Source organism: Acomys russatus, chromosome 13, assembly GCF_903995435.1.
Source record: "Acomys russatus chromosome 13, mAcoRus1.1, whole genome shotgun sequence".
In the NCBI taxonomy this organism is placed as follows: Eukaryota; Metazoa; Chordata; class Mammalia; order Rodentia; family Muridae; genus Acomys; species Acomys russatus.
The window spans coordinates 2,097,515-2,125,046 of NC_067149.1; the positions used below are offsets into that span (position 1 = coordinate 2,097,515).

The 27,532-nt window shown below is 47.0% G+C and overlaps 2 protein-coding genes across 3 annotated transcripts in view; both read right to left on the reverse strand.

Moving 5' to 3' along the window:
• The window catches only part of Tmsb10 (thymosin beta 10), a 453,760-nt gene that overhangs the window by 311,936 nt on the left and 114,292 nt on the right, over positions 1-27,532 (reverse strand). The window lies entirely within an intron of this gene.
• Positions 21,985-27,532, reverse strand: part of Kcmf1 (potassium channel modulatory factor 1) — a 64,696-nt gene continuing 59,148 nt past the window's right edge. The window contains exons 6-7 of the mRNA XM_051154747.1: positions 26,612-26,894; positions 21,985-23,035 (exon numbers count right to left, since the gene is read on the reverse strand). Coding sequence (XP_051010704.1) covers positions 22,774-23,035; positions 26,612-26,894 — 545 coding nt within the window. The 3' untranslated portion in view covers positions 21,985-22,773. The remainder of the gene's footprint in view (positions 23,036-26,611; positions 26,895-27,532) is intronic.

Below are 27,532 nucleotides of genomic sequence, written 5' to 3' on the forward strand. Positions count from 1 at the left end.
CCTCAAACTCCCCATTCCCTGGCCTCAGCCTCCTACATCTGAGGATAACAGGTGTGCTACCACACCGGGCTGTACTTCCTTTCTTTTAGCACCCCAAATTATTTTCTTAGTGCCTGAAATACGGAGGTACATATAGCCTGTCATGTGGTGGGCAGTGCAGACTGTCCACTCAATAGGAACCATAGCAGTTGACTCTGTTAGGAAAATCTCAGGAATTAGCCAGGCATCGTAACACATGCCTTTAATCCCAGCACTAGGGAGGGTGAAACAGGTAGATTTCTGGGCAGCCTGGTCTACATAGTGAGTTCCAAGGCAGCCAGAGCTATATAGTGAGACCCTATCTAGAAACAAACAAACAAACAAACAAACAAATAACAAAAACCAATGAAGAATGTAATGACAATTCTGGAATTTTGCTTTCTTTTAAGAACACAGACATATTATAAGAATATATTTTCATCTTAATCCCAGGTATGGGGATATGGGGATGCTTTGGACTATCTGTAATAGCTGACTATGATTTGTCTCGTGCTCTGGCAGGAGCATGATTTTGCCAGCTGCAGGTAGTTTCTGTGATTGTGTGGTATTTGGTTTTGTTTTGTTTGTTTTTGTTTTTGTTTTTTTGAGACAAGGTTTCTCTGTGTAGCCTTGGTGTCTTGGACTTGCTTTGTAGACCAGGCTAGCCTTGAACTCACAGCGATCCACCTGCCTCTGCCTCCTGAGTGCTGGGATTAAAGGCGTGCACCACCACTCCCTGCATAATAGTGCGGTATTTGGAATTCTGGGACTTTTCAGAGGACATATACATGCTAAGACCCCAATAGGGGTGGGTTGTTGGTTGTTGGTTGCTATTGGTTGTGGTTTGTTAAGTAGTCATGTAAAGAAGAAACAAGGAAATTCTCTCTCTCTCTCTTTCTCCCTCTCTCTCCCTCCCTCTCCCTCTCTACCTCTCTCTTATGTGTTAAAACAGAGTCTCATTGTGTAGCCCTGGCCAGGCTAGACTTTGGGATATAAAGTTAGGTTAAATGTGTGTATGAGAAAATACTTAGCATCATTACTTATTACAGAAATGCACAGCAACTCACAGTGAGACAGCACTCACATCTACTGGGATGTACTCAAATAGATGGACAATAACAAGTATTGGGCCGAGGAGATGGCTCAGAGGGCAGGTAAAAGGGAAGCTGACAGCATCCACAGAAATGCATGTATCCGTAATCTTCGCACTTCTGCGGCAATACAAGAGGCAGACAGAGTAGCCCGGAAGTTCATGAGCTAGCCAGCCTGGAGCACACAGTGCAGCAACAGAGCCAAGGCAGACACCGGTGTGTGCCTTTAATCCCAGCACTCATGAGGCAGAGGCAGGCAGATTTCTGTGAGTTCAAGACCAGCCTGGTCTATATAAAGAGTTGCAACCACGCAGAATTACATGAGCCCGTATTAAAAACAAACAAACAAAAACAAAAAACAAGTAAAGAAAGAAAGTAAAGGAAAAAAGGAAGGAAGAAGGTGGAAGGCAAGAACTGACGATTGAATGTTGTCCTCTGACCTGTACACACCACATGAATGCTGTGGCATCTGCATGCACGCATGTGTGTGCACTCACACACACACATGCACATGCACACACACATGTGAGCATGTTCACACACACGATAGATAGATAGATAGATAGATAGATAGATAAAAATTAAACATAAAGTAAGATCTGGCCATTCTACTCCTTGGTGTGAAAATGTATCTACATAAAAACTGACTGTGGATGAGCTCAGCCACATGACTCACAGTAGCCAAAATGCGAAACAGTCTAAATGTCCCTTGTTGTAAGATGGGGAGTGAGTCCCTTACGGGGTCTTGAAGGAGCCGCCAATTCTACTCTAGAAGCCAACGGAACTAAAGAGTTTACTGGATGATACAGGTACTAAGAGGGGGGCACGGCTTGGCCACAGAGTCACCAGAAACCCTTGGTTTTACCCCGGAGAAGCCTCAGCAGTTAGAGTACATGCTGCCTTCACATGACAGCTCACAGCTGCCTGGAACTCCAGCTCCAGAGTGCCTGACAGTTTCCTCTGAGCTCCTCAGGCACTTGCACTCATATGTGCACCCACACACAGACACACATAATTAAGGAAAAAAATATCTGGGGAGGGAGGCACTGGAGAGATGACTCAGAGGTTAAGAGCACTGGCTGCTCTTCTGAAGGTCCTGAGTTCGATTCCCAGCAACCACACTCTGTCTTGTTCTAGCTCCATTCCGGGAGGTTCGGCTTCCAACTGCCCTGAGGCGAGCACCTCTGCTCCACTCTGTCCCCTCTGCCACAGCACTCTGCCTCAGCATGACAGAGTGGTAGGGTCTGTCTTACACTCCAGTACTGAAAATATAGTTCAACACTTCAGTTTATAATCTTGCCTAAGTGTGAGCTAATTTAAGAGTTCTGTGAATGTTGCCGGGCGTGGTGGTGCATGCCTGTAATCCCAGCACTCCAGAGGCAGAGGCAGGCAGATCACTGTGTGTTCGAGGTCAGCCTGGTCTACTGGTCTACAAAGCAAGTCCAGGTCAGCCAGGACTACACAGAGAAACCCTGTCTCGAAAACCTAAAGGGGAGGGAAAAAAAAGAGCTCTGTGAATGTGAAAGGTAGGCAAAGCTAAAAGGGCAGAACTAGGTCAAGTTAGATGTAATATAGTCAACTTATTGAAAAGCATCTGCAGTATCCCATCATGCATCTGGTAGTTCGAGACAGGTCTCCCTATTATGTAGCCCTGGCCATCTTGGAACTAAGTATGCAGAACAAGATGGCCTGCAACTCACAGAGATCTGCCTGCCTCCGCCATCCAAGTGCTGGGATTAAAGATGTGTGCCATCATGGCCCATGCCCCGGGCTCAGGCGTTTTAACACTTGGTCCTCAGTAGCTCAGGGTTAGGCTTAGGCAGTGCGGCCTTGCTCGGTTTGAACTTTCAGAGATTCATCCTTCCCAGTTCTCTCCTCGCTAGCATCCAGATTTTCCTGCTGCTCTGCCTGCTGCCTGCTGCCTGCTGCCACTATTACCTGCCATGATAGACTTATTCTTCAGCAGCCAGATGCCCAAATAAACCCTTCCTCCCACAAGGGGCCTTGGCTGTGCTATTTTATCACAGCAACAGAAAAAGTAACTATTACAAGCATACGAGCAGAAACATGGCCAGCCAGGACTGAGAGAGACAGAGACTGACTCATATCTGCTATCTCAGCACTCGGGAGGCTGAACAGTGGTTCTGAATGCTGAAAATTCAAGGGTAGCCCAGACTGACTATATAATGAGACATTCAACACATACACACATATATGCATGCACACACATGCACATACATACACATGCACACACAAGCACACGCATGCACAACCACATGCAATATGGACATGCATACACACACATACACACACACACACACACACACGAAAGAATGGAGAGGAAGAAGAGGAAAAGAACTATCACTTAGATGCCCCTAAATTTCACCAAAAGGAAGTGTGTATCAGGAGCTTCTCAGCTGCTGAGTCACATTCTCAGCTGAGGCAGAACCATGAGGCCAAGGGTGCAGCCAAAATTCAGAGAATTATTCCCAGGCTCCCACACTTAACCAATGGGCTCCTTTTTGTTTTTGTTTCTCGAGACAGTGTTTCTGTGTTTAGCCCTGGCTGTCCTGTACTCGCTTTGTAGAGCAGATTGGTCTCGAACTCACAGAGCTCCACCTGCCTCCAATTTGGATTTCAGAATTTTTGTGAATGAAGGGTTTCCTTTATCTGTTGTCCAAGTTTTTTTTATTATTTTTAATTTTAATTATTTTTGTTTTAAAAATATTTTCAATGACTTACGTATTTTTTTATTTTATGTGTATTGGTGTTTTGCCCGTATGTATGTCTGTGTGAGGGTGTCAGATTCCCCGAAACTGGAGTTACAGACAGGTGTTTCATGTGGTTGCTGGGAATTGAACCTGAGTCCTCTGGAAGAGCAGCCAGTGCTCTTACCCGCTGAGCCATCTCTTCAGCCCCATATTTTTGTTTTTTGAGACAGGGTTTTTCTGTTAGCCTTGGCTGACCTGCACGAGCTTTATAGACCAACCTGGCCTTGAACTCACAGAGATCCGCCTGCTTCTGCCTTCTTAAGTGCTGGGGTTACAGATGTGAGCCACCGTGCCCGGCTGTGTTTCCCCAGTTGTTGAATGGGACATGTCCTCAGATGAATTTTGTATGGGTTTCAACATTGCATGCCAGGTGAGGAAAAGATAAACTTGTTTGTTTAATTCCACAGAGCCACAGGAAAAGAGAGCTTACTCTAGAGTTGAAGCTATACCTAAGGCTCCCATCTGCACCCAAATCTGATGAAGATGGGACTCTAAGTCCACAGTTGAAAAGACCATGGTCCCGCTGTGTGTGGTGGCACACGCCTTTAATCTCAGCACTAGGGAGGCAAAGGCAGGGAGATTGCTGTGAGTTGGAGGCCAGCCTGGTCTGCAAAGAGAGTCCAGGACAGCTAAGGCTACACAGAGAAACCCTGTCTTGAGAAAAACCAGAGAGGTGTCCCCTCCCTCTGAGGGGTCACAGCGCACATACCCTCCTCTTACTGAGCTGTAGGACTTAGATGCCAAGAACCCACACTAAGCACCCAGACTTGGGCTCCATGGCTTAGTGCCTTACTCTGCAATAGATGGTCCCTTGGTGCAGTAGCAAATCTTAATCACCTAGGTGACACAGCCGGGCCTGTCTGTGAAGGCTTTTCTAGAAAAATGTGATGGACCAGGGAGACCCCACTCTGAGCTTTGATGCTGCTATCCCATGGAATCTGGTCCTGAGTAAAGAGAAGAGGAGAGGAGAAAGCAAGAAGATCAGTCACTGCCTCTCTCCTTCCTTCACTCTCTCCCTATGCCTCTCCCTCCCTTTCTCTCCCCACTTCTCTCTCCCTCACCCCCCCCACCTCCTGAGCCACTCACCATCGTCAGTGCTTCTCTCACTGTAGCTAAAGTTGCTCATGCTTCCCGCCTTCCTTCCTTCCTTCCTTCCTTTCTTTCTTTCTTTCTTTTTTGTTTTGTTTTTCGAGACAGGGTTTCTCTGTGTAGCCTTGACTGTCCAGGACTCACTTTGTAGTCCAGGCTGGCCTCGAACTCACAGCGATCCACCTGCCTCTGCCTCTCAAGTGCTGGGATTAAAGGCGTGTGCCACCATGCCTGGCTCCGCCTTCCTTTCAAGACCCTCAACTAAGAGCCAAAAACGGCCTCTTCTTCCTTAAGTGGCCTTTGTCAGGGATTTTATCCCAGCAGCAAGAGAAGGAACAAACACACCCAAGGAAGGCCAAAGGTGACAGAACAGGTTATTTTGGGGTGGCCCCCGAGACCCTACTCTGCCCTGGGTCCCCACCCTTACCAGTCTGACTACAGTGGCTCCCACGTTCTCTGCTTTCTGTGATACCCGCTCTTGATCTGCTCTTAGCCTCCGGCCTGTGTTTCCTCCCAGAAAGTTCATAGTGTGAACCAGAGAAGACAGGCAGACAGAGAGAAGACACCTAGATTATTAAGGGTCTCTAGCCCCTCAGGGAGGCCAGGACTCTCACCCCAACGTCTGTCCGGTCTGCTGCCTGGCATCATTATGTGCCAGCCTCTTCCTCGGACGAAGGCTGCGGACTCTTTGAGCTCTGCTAGGAGGGGTGATTGACAGCTGGAGCTCCTAGTGGGGCTCATTAAGAGAAGCTGGGTGGGGTATGGGGGTCTCGCGCTGCCGCCCTCCCCTGCCAGGCCCAGGCCGAGGCTCTGAGCTGAGAGAGCACTGCAGGCTCCCAGTCTGGATGTCCTCTGCATCCGACCAGCTTGAGGCCTCAGCTGTGCCCCCTGCAGAGGGTCGGGTTCTGCTCCCACAGGCCTGGAAGTCAGTCTGGAATATTCATAAGTTCCAGAGCCTCCTGCCCTAGGGCCTGCAGGGCTCCTCGGGGTTCCTGGCTTGTGCTCCTCGCTGCCTTCTGCTGCAGACACCATGAGCCCCACACCACCCCCAGCTCGCCATCGCTCTCCACAACTCCGGAGTCTTGCAATGCACTGGGCCTGTTTATCATCCTTTTGATTTGCAAATTGAACCTGCAAAAAGCTTCTTCTACTGTGCGGTATTAAAAACCAGAAATAAGCACTGCTTTGTCTGACGTGGCTAGTGGAGAGGGCCGCCTCTGCTGTAGCTCCTACTTTGGTTCCGACTATGTCCAGGCTGGGCTAGGGCTGCAGAGGCTGCCCTATGGGTGACCAGGGATGGGGGCCTGTGGGCAGAACCAGAATGGCATAAAGGGGATGTGGAGTGGCAAGGGGGCATCCTAATGGAGGAAGAGGTGTCACGTGCTTTCCCAGATCATAGCACAACTGACATCCTGACATCATGTTGGAGGCACCATTCTGACCTAAAACCCTGCATGTGGGACCCAACACCTGCCGAAACTGGAACAAAGACCCAGTCCATACTTCCAGGAAAGTCCCGAAATAAAGAATAGCTAAATGTACTGACCTTGCGTTTTGGCTTCTATAGTTCTGTTTCCTTCCGGCTGAAGTGTGACAATTAGGGTGTAAAGTTTGTTTGTTTGTTTGTTGTGTTTTTTTCCGAGATAGGGCTTCTCTATGTAGTCTTGGCTGTCCTGGACTCACTTTGGTTTTTTTTTGTTTTTTTTTTTTTAATTTATGTGTGTTGGTGTGAGGGTGTCAGATCTTGGAGTTACAGACAGTTGTGAGCTGCCATGTGGGTCCTTTGGAAGAGCAGGCAGTGCTCTTAACCACTGAGCCATCTCTCCAGCCCCACTTTGTAGACCAGGCTGGCCTCAGACTCACAGAGACCCACCTGCCTCTGCCTCCTGAGTGCTGGGATTAAAGGCGTGCACAACCACTGCCCGGCCTTAGGGTGTAGCTTTTGTACATAAAAGACAAAAGAGCTGGGTTGCAGGATTTGGGCAAGTTCTCTATGCAGTCACTGGCCATCAAGAAAGACTTTCTTTTTGGCCTTAGGAGTACCTGTGTGGTGGTACATGCCTGTGATCCCAGCACTGTGGGAGGCTGAGGCAGGTAGATCTCTGAGTTGGAGGTCAGCCTGGTCTACAATATGAGTGCAGGACAGCCAGGCTACACAGAGAAACCCTGTCTGGGGTGGGGGTTAGGGGGAAGAGTATCTGTGTGGTGGGTTCTGGTGGGCTCACCTCCTATCGTCTGAGGTGGTCTGAGCCTCAGCACAAGACTCTGTCCACAGGGAGAGATACTAGAAGCAGCATCTGTTTGACACTTATTCTTAGGCCATGGCTGGCCCTCTGAGCTCTGCTTTCCACATCTGTAAAATGGCACCACAATGCCTCCTTTAAAGATGTACCAGGAAGACCGTCAGGGTGCTGAGCAGTGCACAGCGCGGTAAGGGACACAACTAAATGCTGAGAGGATCTCCTCCTCCCCTCCTCCCTTTTTTTTCAAGATGGGGGTCTCACTGTATAGCTCGGGCTGGCCTAGAACACTCTGTTGGTCAGGCTGGCCCCAGACTCACAGAGATCCGCCTGTCTCTGTCTCCATGCTGGGATTAAAGGTGTGTGCCACCATTGCCTAGCTTTTTTTGTTTGTTTTTTTGTTTTCATTTCTTCTTCTTTCTCTTTGGGGTTTTTGAGACAGGCTATCATTCTGTAGCCCAGGCTGGCCAGGAACTCATGATCTTCCCACCTCTCCATCCCTACTGCTGGGATTACAGGTGTGTTGCACTGTCCCTCCGGGAAAAAAAAATTTTTTTTGTAGTTCTGTTTTATTCTAGACAGGGTCTCTCTCTATAACCCTGGTTGTCCTGGAACTCACTACATAGACCAGGCTGGCCTCAAACTCAGCGATCTGCGTGCCTCTGTCTCCCAAGTGCTGGAATTAAAGTTGTGTGTTACCACGCCTAGTTTGAAAAGATTTTTTAATTGGTTGGCGGGGCTTATCTTGAAAGATGGGTCCTTGATTAAGAAACTGACCAGAAAGACTATAAACTTGGGGCTGGAGAGATGGCTCAGAGGTTAAGAGCACTGACTGCTCTTCCAGAGGTCCTTGAGTTCAATTCCCAGCAACCACATGGTGGCTCGCAACCGTCTATAGTGAGATCTGATGCCCTCTTCTGGTGGACAGGCACACATGCAGACAGAACACAGTATATATAATAAATAAATAAATCTTAAAAAAAAAGAAAAAGACTATAAACTCACAGGAGTCAGGAGGTGGGTCTGGCCGTGGCAGCGACTGTCTTTTCCTAATTCGGATCCCAAGCTTTCCTGTTCCCTTTTCATTGTGACCTGTGTGTGTGATGTGTGTGGTTATGTGTGCACAGGTGTGAGATCAGAAGAGGGGAGTGGATGTCTGCCCTATCACTCTCTGAGTTATTCCCTGAGACAGGGTCTCTCACTGAACCTGGAGCTAGGCTTCTTGCCAGCAAGCCCCAACAATCCCCTCTCTCGCTCCCTCACAGGACTAGGACCACACGCACGGCTATGGGTAGCTTTTTACATGGGTTCTAAGGATTTGAACCCGGCTCCTCATACTTGTGTACCAAATGCTTTTACCACTGAACCATCATGCCGTCCAAATCCCAATCTTAGGATTTTGGGTTTCATTCTTGCTCAATGTCTATTCGCTGCTCTGTTGGGCTCCTCCCTCTGTGGGTCAGCCCGCTTTGCCTCTCACAGTGTAAGCTACCAGTAAAAAGCAAAGTCAGGCACCGAACAGACAGCTCAGTGGTTAAGACTGAATACTGCTCTTGCGTGGGACCCCAGAGTGGTGCCCAGCACCCATGTCGGGTGGCTCATAGCCTCCTGAAACTTCAGTCCCAGGTAACTGACGCCCTCTTCTGGCACCCACGGGCACTGCACTCATGTGCACCCACGTTTGCACATCATTAAAAGACTAAAATAAAACAACTATATATCCTAATAAAGGCTCCAGGGGCTGAGGGGAAGGGAGGAAAAGGAGCATTTGCTGGCTTGCTGCTTGCCGTGCTGGAGTTTGAATCGGGACATCTCGCATACTAGGCAGGCTCGTTCCGATTGAGCTAAGTTCCTGTCTTTTATTAAATCTTTCTCTTCCCGTTCTCTGCTAAGTCTCAAACCCAGGACGAATGGCTGTGGCGTCTATATAGCAGATCAAACTGGACCTGGCTGCCAGGGTCTCGCAGCATCCCTCAGTGTCTACCAATTACAGAATACGGCTGATATACCCCACCCTCTACCCTGGACTCCCCAGGCCAGGGCCTGTGCTGCCCTTCCCTGGATGGTCCAACCATTTTTGTGCCTTCTGGTCGCTGCTCCTGGCCTCCCTTCTCCCTTCCCTTCCCGCTCTCCTTACACGGCCTAGCTCGGTCCCATCATGTTCACTCCGCATCTCCCAGATGTCTCTGCCTCCTCCTATGCTCTCCCTCATGTCCACACTAAGCCTCCTCCCCCACACCCAGGAGCAGGCATGTCTTTCCCTTTTTATTTCTTTTCTTCATTCAGCGTCCAGTGTGAATGGCTGTGTAACTAGGCAAAGAGCCCATACGTGGCGATTTTGAGGGCGATTCTCCAGTAGGCAGAACAGCAGGCTCATCTCAGTTTGCGATGGTCCTGAACCAGTGTTTTTACTTCCCCAGTGGCTGATCCAGCTGTCCTTCCAGAAGTTTCCCCCCCGGGGCTTTCTCCATGCTAGATGAAGCATTTTACCAAGCAAGCTCCACCCCCAGAACTGCCCCAACTTTGCATTAAAATTTTATTATTGCCAGGCATGGTGGTGCACCCCTTTAATCCCAGCACTCAGGAGGCAGTGGTAGGCAGATCACTGTGAGTTCGAGGCCAGCCTGGTCTACAAAGGGAGTCCAGGACAGCCAAGGTTACACAGAGAGACCCTGTCTCGAACAAACAAAGAAACGGGCTGGAGAGATGGCTCAGAGGTTAAGGTCACTGATTGCTCCTCCAGAGGTCCTGAGTTCAAATCCCAGCAACCACATGGTGGCTCACAGGCATCTATAATGTGATTTGATACCCTCTTCTGGCTTGCAGGCATGCACTGTATAATAAACAAATAAATAAATAAATAAGTAAATCTTTAAAACAAAACAAACAAACAGAAAAAAGTAACAGATCCCTTGAGCTCAAGTTCCAGGTGGTTGTGAACCCCCCTATGTGGGTGCTGTGTCCCCTGGAGTAGCAGTCCACCCTCTTAACAGCTGCACCCTCAGCCCCCCCACTTCCTGTCTTTAGTTAGCAGTTTCGTTTGTAATGTTCATCTTCTTAGTGTCCAATGTAAGTATTCCTGTAAATAGTCATAGGTCCATTTGAGGCAAAGGCTGGAAGGGATCATTGCCAAGTTCAAGCCTGCAGCATCCTTTCTGCTAGCATTCTCCTTTCTTTCCTCTGTAGGCTTTACGTTTTATAACTTGGGGCAACTTCACATGGGCAACTGTCCTCAGTTTATCATCATCCATGCTTGACTTCTCTGGATAGTTCCATTGGAGTAGATCGACTGTTTGCTAACTGTTTTTATCGATGGCAATGAACCACTCTCATCCAAACTCCCTTCTGATGGACCCTGTGAGCTGTGACTCGTTGCTCACCGTCATCGCTGCACCGGTTCCCTGGAGGGCAAGAAAGCAAGATCAGACTGAAAGCAGAAGGGTGCTTTCTCCAGACCCCAAGCCAGTAAAAGACAGTGGTGGCCTCGAAGCCAGGAAGTCTGCTGCAGAAACCCAGCTGCCCCATATCTAGGGACACTGTTCTGTGGACCCCTCTTACCTGACTGAGTGTCAGGTGTCTTACCTGACTGAGTGTAGGGCAGGGCTTGCTTTTCTATCTCACGTTGATCCACTGCCCCCACGTGGCCACATCTTGAACTTCATCTCTTTGATCCCAAACAAGGAAGACCTACTATGTCATCCCGGTGGGAAACAGCCTTGCCTGAGACAGCGACCTGCGACCTGGGACAGACTCTATATCTTCCTGAACCTCAGCTGAATTCTTCTGAAAATAATGCGATACCAGGTTAATCGGAAGTATGAAGTAAAATACTGCAACCAAATTCCTGGTCGGAGCTGCAGTGCTTAATTCCTTCGTGTCTGAAATGAGGTAGCGGCTGTGGTCCTCCTCCCTCAGCAGTGAGCAAATTGCACAAACAACTGGAGTTCAACACCAGGCCACTTTCTTATAGAGAGTGGTTCCCTTTGCTAGGGCTCGGATCCTCTTTACTCTTTTTTTTTTTTTTTTTTTAATTAAAGTTATTTTATGTGAGTTGGGAGTAGTGGCACACACCTTTAATCCTGGCACATGGAGGAGGATCTCTTTGAGTTTGAGGCCAGCTTGATCTACAAAGAGAGTCCAGAGCAGCCAAGGGTGACACAGAGAAACCTTGTCGAAAAAAAAAAAAAAAAAAGTTATTTTACGCGTTTGCACATTTTGCTGATATGGACATCTGTCACTATGTATGTGCTTAGTGATGTGGCCAGAGGGGCATCAGATTTCCAGGAATGGAGTTACAGACGGTTATGAACCACCATGTAGGTGTGGGAATTGAACTTGGGTCCTCTACAAGATCTGCCAGTTCTCTTAGCCACTGAGCCATCTCTTCAGCCCCTTGGATCTGCTTTGAAAGGAAGGGCCCAGGTTACTAAGAGGGTCTTCTTCGGTAAAATGTTTGCCATACAAGCCTGAGGACCTGTGTTCGATCCCCACCAGTCACACATAAAAAAGCTAGGCGTTGGGCCAGGTGTAGTGGTGCATGCTTTTAACCCTCGCACTCCGGAGGCAGAGGCAGAGGCAGAGGCAGAGGCAGAGGCAGGTGGACCTTTTTGAGTTCGAGGCCAGCCTGGTCTACACCATATCAAGTCCAGGACAGCCAAGGCTATACAGAGAAACCTTGTGTCGAAAACCAAACCAAACCAAACCAAACCAAACCAACCAACCAACCAAACAAACAAAAAAGCAGCTGGGTCTCTGTGAACTTGTTGTGTGATGTTCTGCACAGTGTGTGAAGGGTGTCTGTGTATATTCACTTGTTGATCGCTGAACAGGGAGAGAGCTGAATAAGATTTATTTATTATTATGTATAAATGCTCTGCCTGCATGTACATCTGCAGATCAGAAGAGGGCATCAGATCACATCATGGATGGTTGTGAGCCACCATGTGGTTGCTGGGAATTGAACTCAGGACCTCTGGAAGAGCAGCCAGTGCTCTTAACCTCTGAGCCATCTCTCCAGCCCTAGTATTATTTTTAAATATGCATTGGTATAAGGGTGTCAGATCCCTTGGGAATTGGAGTTATAGACCTATGTAAGCTGCCATGTGAGTGCTGGGAATTGAACCCGGGTCCTTTGGAAGAGCAGGACAGTGATCTTAACCACTGAGCCATCTCTCCAGCCCCGGTATTGTTATTCTTGTGGATCATCACCTGCTTCATATTTTGTAAACACTCTTCCTCTCTCATCTTTGATTGGTTTAATAAAGAGCTGATGATCAAGCCTGGCACGGTGGTGCACGCCTGTAATCCCAGCACTACGGAGGCAGAGGCAGGAGAATCTCTGTGAGTTCGAGGCCAGCCTGGTCTACAAAGCAAGTCCAGGACAGTCAAGGCTACACAGAGAGACCCTGTCTTGAAAAACAAACAAACAAACAAATGAGCTGAAGCTAGGCAGGACTTCTGGGAGAAGAATCAGGCTTGGGGGGTTCACCGTGTGATATGGGATGGAACAGGTGCTGGGACTGAGTGAGGGAGAGGTAACGGGCACATGACAGGAAGTTGGCCGGGGCTCATCACACTGGAAGAGCAGAGCATCTGCCCATGTATAGTGCCTACGCTTTTAGAAATAATAGGTCTCTGTGTCTTTATTCATCCACTGGCAGGTTCAGAAAGTTCTACTGTACAGCCTGGACTACACAAAAAATTTCAGGCAAATTAGGGCTAGATAGAGAGGCCCTGTCTCAGAAAACCAAAACCAAAACCAAAACCAAAACCAAAACCAAAAAACCACGCACACAAATCAGTGAGTTCCATATTCAATGAGAGATGACGCTAAACAAATACAAACAAGGGTGATAGAGCAAGATAAACTACGTGGACCTCTGGCCCCACATGCATGCACATGTGTGAACATATGCACATACAGGCACACACAAGACACAGAGGCACAAACACATGCATACATACATGCACACATGCATACACACAGGTGCACACGCATGCTCATGAACATGAATATACAAATACACAAGGTTGCTGAGAGGATGGAATGCCTGGCCTTTTTTTTTTTCCCCCTGCCCTCAGATTTTGAGATTCCTCAGGAGGAGAGGTGTCCGCTGAGCAGGATGCTGTCCTCTTAAAGCTGTAAGTACATCATAGCTCAGGTCATAGAATGGAATGTTTCTCTAAAGCTTTCCTCCTTGAACGATGGTGGGAGCCGTCCAGATGTGAGGCTGGCAGGTGCCTTCACAGATGTTACCCCTCTGCCATCCAGATGTGAGGCTGCCAGGTGACTTCACAGGGATTTGCAGGACTGATCTCAGGTGCCTCTCCAACCCCAGAAGGCAGCCTGGGTGGGACGGGGCCTTGTTCTTGGGGTCCATTACTTCTTGGGTGTGGCCCAGCAGACTTAGAATAGCATGCTCATTGACATGAAGTGGCTTCCTTACGGTTGATCTCAGCCCCACAGAACAAGGATGGAAGCCTGGCCGTGACTGTACAGTCAGTCAAAACTGGCCCAAAGCACATCCAGAAACTTCTCTGGAATTGCTCCTTCTTGTCCATCATGATGGGAAAAGATACAGTTAGAAGGGCACAGTGGTAGGAGGATGAGGTGAGATGCCACAACTCAAACTTACAACAGGAGAATACCCCAGGCTAGCTCCAAACTACGTAGCTGAGGCTTACCTTGAATGTCTTATTCTCCTGCCTCTGTGCTGGGATTACAACCACAGACCACCTCTCTTCTCTCTGTTCTCTCTCTCTCTGTTCTCTCTCTCTCTCTCTCTCTCTCTCTCTCTCTCTCTCTGTTTTTCAAAATAGGGTTTCTCTATGTAGCCTTGGTTGTCCTGGACTCCCTTTGTAGACCAGGCTGGCCTCAGAGATCCGCCCGCCTCTGCCTCAAGAGTGCTAGGATTAAAGTGCCCAACAAGTGTTTGGTTTTTTGTTTTTGTTTTTGTTTTTGTTCCACCTCTCTTATTTTATGTGTTGCTGGGAACAGAGTTTGTGGCTTCGGGCATGCCAGGCAGTCATGCACCCTACTGAGAGCTAATCTGTAGCCCTGCACTGGCAATTTTGAGGACGTTTCTCTAATAATAGAAAAATCGCGAGCCCTGTGAAGACAGCTAGTGCTGGCCTGGACCAATGTTTCTAGTTTCCAGTGGCTGCTTTACCTTTCCTTCTAGAAGTTTATGCAAGGATGCTGTCCATCTGTCCCAAGGAAGACTTCTGAAACTTTTGAGCCCAAATCTGTCGTAGAAAAGATAAGGCAGACATTTTGAGGAGGTCAGAGAGAACACCAGAGTAAATCTTGTTTTCTCCAACTGCCTCTGTTATCCCAGACTCCATGCCAGAAAGACTTACTTTTGACTTGGGTCACACTTCCTGGGGAGCTGTGATATGGGGGTGTTTGTTTCTTGTTTTTATCTCAGTATCAAGCCTTCCCAAGTCAACAGTGTGGTAGCTTTCGGAGGCAGAGGGACACCAGTGCCATGTGAGATGGCTGGTCACAGTTTCCCAGAGGGGACTGTAAGAAGACACACAACACCCTGTGTCGGGCTAGTCTGCAGATAACAAAAGCAACACAAGCATGGTGCCAGCTCTTGGTGTCCCCAGGCCTGCAAAGTGACATCAAACTTTTGAGGGAGGGAGGGCTTGGGGGGGGTGGTGGTTCCAGACACCAAATGGTATGCTGTGCCAGCTCCCAACTGCTGACAAGTGGTGTCACAGACCCTGGGGTGCTGCAGATGTGTCATGCGGAGGTTGGAAGGGGAAAGGCCAGGAAGGTAAAGGCAACTGAGAAGCACCTCAGGGCACAAGGCTGCTAAGCTTGCCTTTCCACAGCGAATTCAGCCACTCCACCAAGACTCACCAGACCCAACCATAGTCAGATTCTGATCACGAGATTTCTGGACTTGCCCCACACTTAGGGTATCATCTGTAAAATGTGACTTTTCAGGACACATACAGGGAGCTGGGGCTGAGTTGGTGGAGTGCTTGCCTAAGGTACACAAAGCTCAGGGCTCCACCTCAGCACTGCACACACCAGACAGGGTGCGTGCTTGGATCCCAGCCCTTGGGAGGTAGATGGAGGAAAATGAGGAACTCTGCATTCTTGGCCTGTAGCCACTCATATTTGGCTCCAGAATAAACTGCTTTCTTTTTTTTAATCCCTTTTGAGGTGAGGATCCCTCCCCCCCTACCCCCCCCCCCCCCCCCCGGTTTGGTTAACACTATTCATTGTAAACTCTCCAGAATTCCATCCTGAGCACCACCTGTTGTGTCTGGTCACAGGGTTTACATGCAGCTAAATGCTGAATACTTTACAATTACTTCAAATGGTGCCTTGAATCTTCCCAGAAATAGCTGTAATAATGCTGACAGCATCTCCCCGGCCACACACACCAGTGTGCCATGCTATGGAAAGCAATTATTTGCTACATTGTTCTAGAAATGTTTGGATTACTGGAGTCATCCCAGCCCACTCATCTGAAGTTCCACATGCTGAGGGCAACCCAGCTGTGTGGAAACGAAGTCTGGCCCCAAGGTTGCTGGGGCACAAGTGCCCTAGGGAGTCTGAGGTGGGATGCGAGCAAATCAAACAGACTGCGTTGAGATGTACAGAACAGCGACCATGTGGAAGTGAATCCCGCTGGAACCCCGAGCAGATACTGCGTAAGCCCTGCCGCCTGCCACTGTGTCCTTCCTCCTTCATAGCTGGTTGTGTCCAGGCCCCAGACACACAGACAATTAAGTTATCAGGGGCTACTGGTGACACACCTTATGTGATGGACACACATGAATTATATGGGCCTTCCTTTTCCATTTCCCACATATTCAAGGTCACACATTCCTTCCTCAAAACGCAAGAGCCTCCCCTTCCCCTGACCCCTTGGTCTAGGCTACTCAACCATGGGGCGTGGAAACTAAGCCCTCTTCTGAAACACATGGGAACCCCACACTGCCAGGTGAAACCCCACAATGCTGCTGTCTGCTATGGCATCAACAATTTGCCTAGTAAATCTTTTAACCAAAAGGACACTCTTCATGCATGCCAAATCTGAGACTTTTCAAATATTATGGAAGTATATATACGTTGTTCTTAAAAAGTTACAAACCAGAGCTGGTGAGATGGCAGAGTAGGCAAAGTTGCTTGCCACCAAATCTAATGACCTGAGTTTACACCTGGGAGCCACACGGTGGAAGGAAAAGACTGACTCCCATGAGTTGTTCTCTGACCCCCACACATGCTGTGGCATCTGTTTGCATGCATATACACACGCACACAAAATAGCTATAATAACTAAATACAAATAGACTACATAGAAGTTGGGCAAGGTGGGAGGGGCATCTGGGAGGAAGCCAAGGTCAGCTTCAGTGAGAGAATCTTTGGCAGGCTTAGTGGGCTACATGAGATGGGTGATGACAAAGTACTGAAGGAATCCAGGATGATGACCCTGTTATAATGTGTATGGGTTTGAGAGATCCTCCTGCCTCAGCTTCCTGAGTAGCCTTCCACCATGTCTGTCTTCTGCAGGATTTCTATTGTAACAGAAATGAGTGGTGTCCTAGGTGCCTGGGCCATAACCCAGCAACAATTCATTATTCAATTATAGAAATATATGCATACACACATATATTACTATTCTTATTAGTGAATTCATAATGCTAATATATGTATACATGCATATATGCTTTAAACATGAGTGCTTTATATACATAAAGTATATATTATATCACACACACACACACACACACACACACACACACACACACACACACACACACACATATATGCTTTAAAGATAAAGATGGGTGTGGTAATACAGCCAAGGACATCGAGGCAGCAGGATTGTTCGAGGCCAGCCTACGCTACACTCTAAGATCTGAAATGAAAGGCTGGAAAGATGTCTCAGAGGTTAAGAGCACTGGCTGCTCTTCCAAAGGTCCTGAGTTCAATTCCCAACAACCACAAGGTAACTCACAACCATCTATAATGACATCTGGTGCCCTCTTTTTTTTTTTGCAGTACTTTAAAAAAATTTTATTTTATTAATTTATTCATATTACATATAAATTGTTAGCCCATCCCTTGTATCCTCTTATTCATCCCTCCCTCCCTCCCACTTCCCCCCTACTCCCCTCCCCTATGACTGTGACGGAGGGGGACCTCCTCCCCCTGTATATGCTCATAGGGCATCGAGTTTCTTCTTGGTAACCTGCTATCCTTCCTCCGAGTGCCATCAGGCCACCCCATCAAGGGGACATGGCGCCAAATATGCTGGTGCCCTCTTCTTGCCTGCAGGTAGAACACTGTATACATAACTAATTTAACAAACCACCAAAACAATGGAAACGGAGGCTTTTGTTGATGAAGGTATATTCGGAGGCTTTTGTTGATGAAGGTATATTGCTCTCACAGGCAAAGTCAAGTGCTTCCAGCCCTGGCTCAATGCTTGCATTACATGCTCTCACTCCTGGGGACAGGCGCGCGGCTTCTTCCCCAGTCCAGTACATTCCCACTTTAGGAAGACCACAGAAACTTACCTCTGGACATTCTGAGCCTGCTTCAAGAAAACCTACCCCATAACCACCAGGCGTGTTGGAACATGCAACAGGTAGGGTGCTTGACTAGCATGCATGGAGCCCTGGGTTCTATCCCTAGCACCACATAAAGCTGACACTGGTGCACTCCTGTTACCCAACCATATAGGAGGTGGAGGGAGGATCGGGAATTCCAGGTCATCCTTGGGCCACATGGCACGCTCAAGGCCAGCCTAGACACACGAGACTGTCTCAAAATGAAAGCCCCACGTGCATGGACTGGCACACTGCTTGAGGAAGCTTTGTTCCATTATCACATAGTTCCAGTTTCTCACACATGAGGCCAGGTTCCAATCCCATTTGAATGTGGCAAATTTAAGTAATGGTTCTCAGTAGGTCACATCAGCGATTTGATTGACCTGCTAGAGGCAACCGGCATGGGGACTGCTGAAAAATCTCCAGTTGTGTGAGAAGCATCATTAGAAGCTAGGTGTAGACTTAGCGGTGAAGAGCTCTAGCTGCTCTTCCAGTAGACATGGGTTTGGATTCTTGCATCCACATGTAACTTAATAGCATCTGTAATTCCAGTTCTGGGCATGAGGGATACACATGGATCAGCCACATATGCATAAAAACCCACCAATATACATAAAACAAACAAGTAAAACCAAGCTATGCGGTGGTGTACAGGTGTAATCCCAGCACTTTGGAAGGTTGAGGCAAGAGTTCAAAGTTTGCCTGGGCTACATAGTCAGGCTGATTAAAAAAAAAAAAAAAAAAAAAAAAAAAAAAAAGCAAGGACCGGGACTCCTTTAGAGGTTGTAAATTAAAGCCCTGTATATACAGGGAACTCAAAATTATATATGGGGGCCAGAGAGATGACTCAGTAATTAAGAACACTTGTTATAGCAGAAGACTTGGGTTCCACTTTCAGCACCCAGGTAGTGGCATCCTTCACTCCCTCTTCTGGCCTCCAAGGGTTCTTGGAAAACATGAAAGGAAGGAGAAATGGGAAGGAAAAGAGGTCCTTCATCCTGGAGTCTCCTACGACCTGGGTAAAGAATTTCTCAACAAGGTCAGCACAGTGACAATACTTTTATGTATGCTACATACAAAGATATTACAACAGCAATGGAGAGCCTAAGCATATGTGAATAAAGTATGTCCCTTTCCTGTCCCAGCTGTGAACCTGTCATCTAGGCTGCTGTAGGCAGCACATAGAACTCTCTCTCCAGCCGTAGCCCCTGGGAAGGACCCTAATGAGCTGCGACACCTGGACTGGGCTCCATCCACAGGTGACATCTTTACAGTGAGCCCCTTCAGTTGCAGGGATCCCACTCCCTAATACTACCACCCTAGTCCCTATGTATCGCCTACTTCCTTATCTCCTTAAGCAGGGTTGTAAAGGCTGGATGCCTTCATCTTTCTCAGCAGCAATAAAGCACAGGACGTGGACTCTACTGTCAGAGGCCCAGCCTTTTCCAGGAAATAAAAGGTTTGAAGATGTGGCCATGGATGAGAAGACACAACAGGCTTGGTGACATTTACAAGCCTACTGGCTACTGCTGGAAATACCATAGTATTAAGAAATAGCAAGACAGGGCTGGTTAAGAGCAGTCTGCTCCCCCAGAGGTCCCATTTGCAGCAACTACACGGTGGCTCACAACCATCTAGGATGCTCTTTTCTGGCCTGAAGGTGTACATGCAGGCACAGCACTGCACACATAATAATCTTTAAAAGGGGGACGGGTCTGGGGGTGAAGGGCTTAGAAGGCATAAGCTATCCCAAACTGCATTTGGAGGCCACACAGACAGTTCTTCTTACAAAGAACCCACTACTTTAGCCAGGTGTGGTGGCACATGCCTTTAATCCCAGCAGTCAGGAGCAGAGGAGTTCAAAGCCAGCCTGGTCTATAGAGCTAATTCTAGGCCAGCCAGCACCACACAGAGGAAAATCTCTTAAAAAGCAAAACATCAACAACAAAACCCACAACAACCCATTACTCTGAGGCTGAGCATAACTGTAACCCCAGCACTAAGAGAGCAGCAGGGTTAGAAGCTCAATGTCCTTACTACTTAATGAGTTGGAAGATTAGCCTGGGCGACATTTAACCTTATCTCCAAACAAAACAAATTGAACTCCCACCCCACCCCCAAAAAAAACCCCAATCCAACTAATCCAAAACAAACCACCACCAGCAGCAGACTATTTTATTTAGAAGTCTGGGCTCTCATTCTGTGAATTACAGTGAAACAAAACGGCAATGCCACCAAATACACTAGATTCCACTGTAGTAAAAACACAAAATTCTATCTTATGCCTGTGGCCATGAAATAAGAGTATAGCTATTTCTACTTGTCCATTGTTCCTTAGAGTTGAATAGCTTTAGCAAAGTCAATGAAAAAAATTAAAACTACGAGAAGCATCAACTATTTCCTTTGCTGCCCTCGTGGTGTCATTCCCGTGGTTGGCCATAGGTCCTTCACGAGGTCACAAGGTCATGGAGTCTCTGGGTGAAGTGGGAGTCTTAAACTGGATCCTGCAAACCATAGAAAGGCATAAGGACACCACAGACTCTCAAGCTCCTTCTAGAATATCTTGGAGCAGAATTATTCCCAAACAGAAAGTAAAGGCAAGAGTTGTACAAGGATCACACTACCTCATGAACACTACAAACTCAGGATCGGGTCCCTTCCTCCAGAGTCAATGTAACTCATCCAGTGAAGTACAGCCAGTAATATGATGCTGATTCAGAAACTAAAGAAAAAGGACACAAGAATTCGAAGGGCTTAAATATATTTTATATTGATAATCTGTGTCTTTCTACCCTAAAATAATACATTATTATTGGTTACATACAAGATGAGGTGAGGTATTTGTAAAATAGCTGATAAAAATAATTAATATACAATATTCTACATGAGATGGAATCTTACGAACCACTAGGCCTTCTGAAATGTTAACTCCATCTTCTAAATTTAACTGCCCTGAAAAGACTTAAAGCTGTTCCCTAAAACCACGCTGAAAACGGAGGAGCTCATGTCTTCCCAGATTTGTGCAGGAAAGGGAAAGGACATAATTGGCAGTTACTTTCTCACATCCAAAGTTATACATTCACACAAAACCAGTATCTCCATGTTTAGCACAAAAAGCAAAAAATACTTCATTAGAGATAGAAGAATTTTTCTGAATAATGGTGAGGTTAATTCAACGCCAAAGAAATTCAAGTGGCCAACAGTCTTGAAAACGCTTTATTGAAATGTGACTTATGTGCAGATGTGTCTGAAACGACCACAGCTGAAGAATGGACTTCTGAAACTTCTCAACAACCAATGAGAAAAAGAAAACCCCACCGGACTTGACCTCTAGTGCGAGCAGAAGCCCAGGAAAGGCATTCCTTCCTTCAGAACATTTGCAGAGACTAAAGGAAACAGCTACTGCATCTGGAAGCTGGTGGAGTCTCAAGTTTCCGAGGAGAAGCGACAGTTTTTTAAACATGTAGGTGACTTCTTTTTTGGTACACTTGGATGAACACGGACTTCACAGTTCCTGAGAACACCAGGGGGTGTTCAAGTCTGTATGCTTGTGATGAACAGGAAAGGACGAGATGGCAGGAGAGAGGAGGCAACAGAGAGAAGAGCCCACGGGGAAGAGGACTGGAGCTCGACATGATTGGGCTAAGTCTCATAGAAACTTATCAGAAGCTGCGCATCTCTTTTTAAAGTACTAAATTTACATTCCAAAACTGCCCCCATCCCCCAGGCCCACTGCCCTTCCTGGAGCTAGTGTGAAAAACCTCAAACAAAAAGCGCCCATCCTCCACAACCCCTAACAACCCAAGGCGCCTCTACTTTTTTTCTTTTCTTTTTTTAATAACACACAGGATTAATAATATAGGCATATAGGTGGCATGATTCAGTTAAAAAGACTTTACTTTTTATGCCAGGGAAAAAAACCCAATAAATAAAAGGTGCTAAAATTAGCATTAAGAATTTGGTTGACAAAATCTGGGAAGGCAAATGCAAACCCTCAAGGCTCCCCTGATACTGATCTGTCTCAGCAAACCACAAATACATAAATAACGCAAAGTATGACTGAGGATGTGAGATTTTAAAAAACAAGACAACATAATTCAGATTAACTCTGCTGAACAGTGAGTAAATGAAATTCATCTACACCTGAATGAACATGTTTAACAATCAAAAAAAAAAAAACAAAACAAAAAAAAAAAAAACAAACAACCACAAAATGTAAAAACTTCCAACACAAACACAAACAGGATTTGTTTAAAGGGCACACAGACGCCCTGCAGCAGATCTGCCTTTACTGGTGTGTCCTCTGCTGATGGATCAGACAGGCTGGACTCCAGTTAGCAGGGTGACAGGACAGTCACACAGTGGAGTGCCATACCTGGCCAGGACACCCAGGTTCCACTGCAGAGCTGTGTGCACAGGAGGCACACGTAGAAAGGTGAGTCAGGCAGACATTATTCAAAAGCTACTCTGCCCAGTAACCACTGAATAATGTTGGGAAAGCTTTGGGCTTTGTATTTTTATTTTTAAAATTTTATTATTTTTTTAAAGTTTTACTCCTTGTATTTAATTTTTTTTTAAATAACAAGGCCACTGAAACTCATGCACGCTGCAAAAAACCTCATGCAGTAGTTAGGTAAACCATCCAAGCAGTTTTTATTCATTAATATTCATAAATACACACAGCAGCTTCATTAGAGATTTCAATTTTCCTCTTCAGTTTGAATGTGGAGTATTAGGAGAGCCTTTTGCATGTCAAGGTACAGGAGGCAGAGGTTGCCCTGCACTGCTACCTACATTTACCTGCTAGAAGTAAAAATTAGTTACGTGGAAATGATTATCATATATATTTCTCTCTTCCTTTTGAATGTACACAATGTAACAAGAGTGACAGACCTGAAATTACAATCACCACACAAACCCAGGATAGCTGTTGTCCACTTTCATTGGCAAATACAGCACAGAGGACATTGTCTGCGAGTGGGGAGGTCATCAAAGAGGAGGTGGTGGAGGCTCATTTCCTTTATTACTCTCTTTTAAGTTTAGGTTTTCTAAAGCAACATCTAAAGGCATAATATCTACACAGCCCATAGCACCAAAATCTGCCATCTCCCCCCGTTCATCCTCATCTGAGGACGAGCTCTCTTCACGCACTAATGTGGACAGAAGGAGCTCCTGGACAAACAGGCTGCGGTCTGCACGCTCGCTTTCCATGGACTGGCGCTCTGCTTCAGACATTTTGGGATCATTCAACCTGTACAGGTATAAAAGGAAAGACATTATTATTAGTAAAGGTCAATGACTAACAAACGTTCAGGTCAAGTACAGTCTGCATAGGGTGAGTGAATGTTTTGGCTGGCAGCTAAATCACCTATATGATGTACAGATAAATCCCCACACTGTGGTGCAAACCTGTGTTTAGTAGATTCAATGAGATGAAAAAACAAGCAAACACAGAAACAACTGCCATGTAGACAGCCCAGACTAGCTCTGAAGAAAACCCTGGTGGAAATATCTCTCAAAAAACCCCGAAACCTAAGAGCCGGTGTGGTGGTGCACACCTTTAATCCCAGCACTCGGGAGGCAGAGGCAGGTGGATCTCTGTGAGTTCAAGGCCAGCCTGGTCTACAAAAGGCTACACAGAGAAACCCTGTCTCTAAAAACCAACCCCCCCCCCCAAAAAAAACAAAAACTATGAAAAATTCTGCTTAGTGTCAGCCCTCATCTTTTAGTGACAAGGAAAGCAAGCAGCTCCAGTACTGGGTCAGAGGGGATGAGTAGCGAGGGCTGCGGAGGCACATGTGACAGGCAGTACTTCCAAGAACAGAGGCAAGCTTACACAGACCTCTGGGTAGCCAGCCCACCAACTGGCCAAATCAGAGGAGAAGCACATGTTGCAACTGATACCAGGCCTGTGTGCATCACTCTGGCCCCAGGGGTTGGGACTTTACCATTTTACAGAAAGAGGACACTCAAGCAGAGATTATAGCTAACTTGCTCACAGTCTCAGTTAAATCTCATCAAGGGGTGATGAGATTTGTGGCTCAGATAAAGGAAGAGCTAAACTACAGAACTTAAAGGGGGCCAAAGTATGTGGGAGCAGTTAGTTAATTTTAGCCACTAAAGCCACACTGAAATAGCCCATACCACTCATGGTTAAAAGCACTTCAGGCATGTCACAGGAGAATACTAAATGTTTAGAGCCTGAGTTTAGAGCTCACATTCTTAACATGAGTATTGACGTTCTCAGCTTTGGAAAAGGCCTTTGGCCAATGTGGAAGGAGGGACATGGAAGTCAAATCTGTAACAGAGATACAGGGTGGATAGAATACTAATCACATAGTGTCAGATGGACTAGAGACATACAAGATGCGGCCTTGCCAGCTGGAAAGCACTAGAACTCAGTACTATTCTAACTTTAAGGGAAGTAGCTAAGAAAATGCCTTAATTCTTGAGGAGCATTTAAAATCTGGCACTAGGGCTCAATGTTGTAATGGGCCAGGTTTGTTTGAGGACCTGCTTTTTATAATGTATGCTAATATATTTGAAATTCCAGGGAGCTCAACTCTGGCCTCTAACTACTATGCAGCCAAGGACGCCTTTCAGTGTTTGATCTTCCCACCTCCCCCTTCTGATCCATATGGGATCAGAACCATATTTTACCACGGCCAGTTGCTGAGCGCTGAAGCAGGAGGGTGTGAGTTCAAGGCCAGCCTAGACTGTAAGATGAGCCGTTGCTTCAGAAGGGAAACGGAGAAGAGGAGGGTCTGCAAACACAGGACTGTAGGCCACAGACCTTCAGGAGGGTCTGCAAGCGGCAGGACTGTAGGCCACAGACCTTCAGGAGGCACTGTCCTTCCAGTAGCTACCGCTTGTGTCTAACGACAGCACCAAGAGACTGTCATGTTAGCTCTGATCGTTTTTTGATTTAAAAAAAAATCACATGTGGGGCTGGAGAGATGGCTCAGAGGTTAAGAGCACTGGCTGCTCTCCCAAAGGTCCTAAGTTCAACCCCCAGCAACCACATGGTGGCTCACAACCATCTATAATGAAGTCTGGTGCCCTCTTCTGGTGTACATGCAGGCAAAACACTGTGTATATATGACAAATAGATAAATCTTTATAACATCTACCTCTGCCTGAATGCTGGGATTAAAGGTTTTTGTCTTTTTTGGCCTTTTTTTTTTGGACGCAGGATCTTGGCACTGGCTGGCCACAAGCTCCTTGTCCTCTAACGTAGGCCTCCTGAGTGCTGGGATTATAGGCATGTACCTCCATGCCTAGCTGAAGATGTCCTTTTCCTGGCAAGATATTCCACCCACAAAGCAGTCAGCCCTCGGAAAAGACACACACGGGCAGGAGTGTTTCAGGCAGGTGCCCAGACTGCAAAAGGCACTGCTGCTACTCAGTCTCTGTAGGAAGGTAACAGTGGCAGCAGACAGAACGCTCTGCCTGGTGGTTAGAGGTACTCACTGGCCTTATGAAAACCACTGCAAAGATAAATCCCTCTGTACAAAACGCCTCCTTAGACCCATAATCAATGACAGTGGACAGCAGTTAAACAATCCTCTCTGGCAACCCGCGGGCTGCCTGGTGGGCTACTGAGGGTGGAGCTGAAGCTAGAACACAGGCAGTGAGCCGTGTTCAAGGCTAAACGGATAAAACGGAAAGGTGGGCTCGGAGCGCAGGCTCTTTGCCTGAGGACTTTTTGCATTACTACTGCCTGAGGCGTGTCAGTGAAGAAGAAGTATAGTTTCTTGTAAGGGCCCAGAGATTCATCACTCATGTTACAGTTTGTATAGAGACTTGGTTTTCATGTCGCAGAGGTTGGCCCCTGAAATCATTAGGTAGGTGAGGATGACCTTGAATTCCTGCTCCCTCTGCCTCTACCTCCTCAGTGCTGGGATTTCATAAACCACCATGAAATAGGCCAGCACTAGTCCAACTGAGCTATATTCCCAAGCCCAAGTTCACTATTTCGTCTATTAATTTTCATGTTACCATTAAAAAAACTGATTGAGTGTTTTGCCTGCATGTATGTATTGCATCATGTGGTACCTGGAGAAGAGAGCATCAGAACCTCTGAACTAAAGTTACTGGACAGTTTGTGAGCCGTCATGTGGGTGCTGGGAACTGAACTCAGGTCTCTTCAGGAGCAGCAAGGCGTTTACCTCTTTAGCCCCTTTGACAGGGTCTCATGCGTCCCAGGCTGGCCATGAACTCACACTGTGGGAGGATATCCTTGACCTCTCGGTGCTGCTCTATAGGCCAGGATCTAGGCTCACAGACTAGTGCGCCACTGTGGATGTTAGGTGGTCGGTGGGCGTCCAGAGTCTTCCTGCTTACACCTTTTAGGGCTGGGATGACATGGGTGTGCAGTGCGCACTTTCCCCACTGAGCCATGTCCATTAATCCCTCTTTGTTCTAATATGTCTCAGAAGACTTGAAGCAATATTAATTATGAAATATAATAGAGTATACAAATATAAATGAAATGATAATGTTTTAAATGTTATGTATAGTATGGGAAAGGAAAACATTTTCAGTGATGATCTATACCTTGCAAACACAAAGGCCAACATATTTACTTTATCTGAAACAGTAATTTTTCATGTTCCTGGGGAAATATTGTGTATGTGATTTTAATCGAAGGACTATGAGTTGTAATGGTTGATCAAAGGCAACTTGGAGTTAGACAGTTGTGAGCTGCCATGTGGGTGCTGGAGTTGAACCTGGGTCCTCTGAAAGAGTAGTCAGTGCTCTTAACCACTGAGCCGTCTCTCTAGCCGCAAATTTTTCCCTAATCTGGCTATAATAGCAAATGAAATACCTTGTTAAAAGGAACTGGGAGTTCTGGAGAGCCTGCTGGCTGTTTTCTGTGTTGGCTGTGTTGGCCGTGGCTGTGGACTGTGTGATTGTGGTGGTGACACTGCTTGTGTTGGTGCGCCGACTTGCGTTGCGAGCCGTCTCCAGCTGTTGCCGTGCTGCCTGTGCGTGCTGCCGCTCGAGCTGCAGCTGCATCTGCAATTGTTGCAACTGAGAAGCGGAAGGGCCTGAAGAGTTAAGCTGTCCTCCTGCGGAGCGCCTCACTCCTGATAACTGAGATAACAGCTCTGCCAATGGAAACGCACATCATCAACCAACCAGGAAAACAGAGTGCTACATACCACCTTCTCAGTGGGGAAAAATAAGAGTGCCGTGAAACAGTGCAAGCTCAGGCGACATACTCCAAGTTCAGCTAAGGACCCAAAACCTACGTAACCCTATATACAACTACACCCACTTCAGGCAGAACTTAAGAGATGGTATTAAAATTATTTAGACGGAAGGGACCCACCGCCCAATCATAATCAAGTACCACAACAGCAGGGTCAAGTCCACTCTTTACTTCCAGCTCTCAGACAGGGCATTAATCTTTGATCTTTTAATCAGAGCAATTACCAGGATGAGACCCAGAGTCTGGAGCCTCCCTAAATGTGGCCTTGCATCTGCCTTTTCTCTAGTACTTTTGGACACTGCCATTTCAGAGTACTTGGCAGTGCTCTATAAGACTGGTCCTCGCCACCTGTAGTGCCTGGCTCTGGCCTAGTAAAACCCATACTCCTTTTTAGTGGAGCTGTTCATCCTTCAGTATGTTCTATAATATAGTTCTCAAATCAGGGCAAGGGAAGACACATTCCTACCCTGTTCCCAGAAGAACTTACTGAGAAGGAATCATGGCACTGTGAAGGCCTCCCTCTACTCTGAAGTC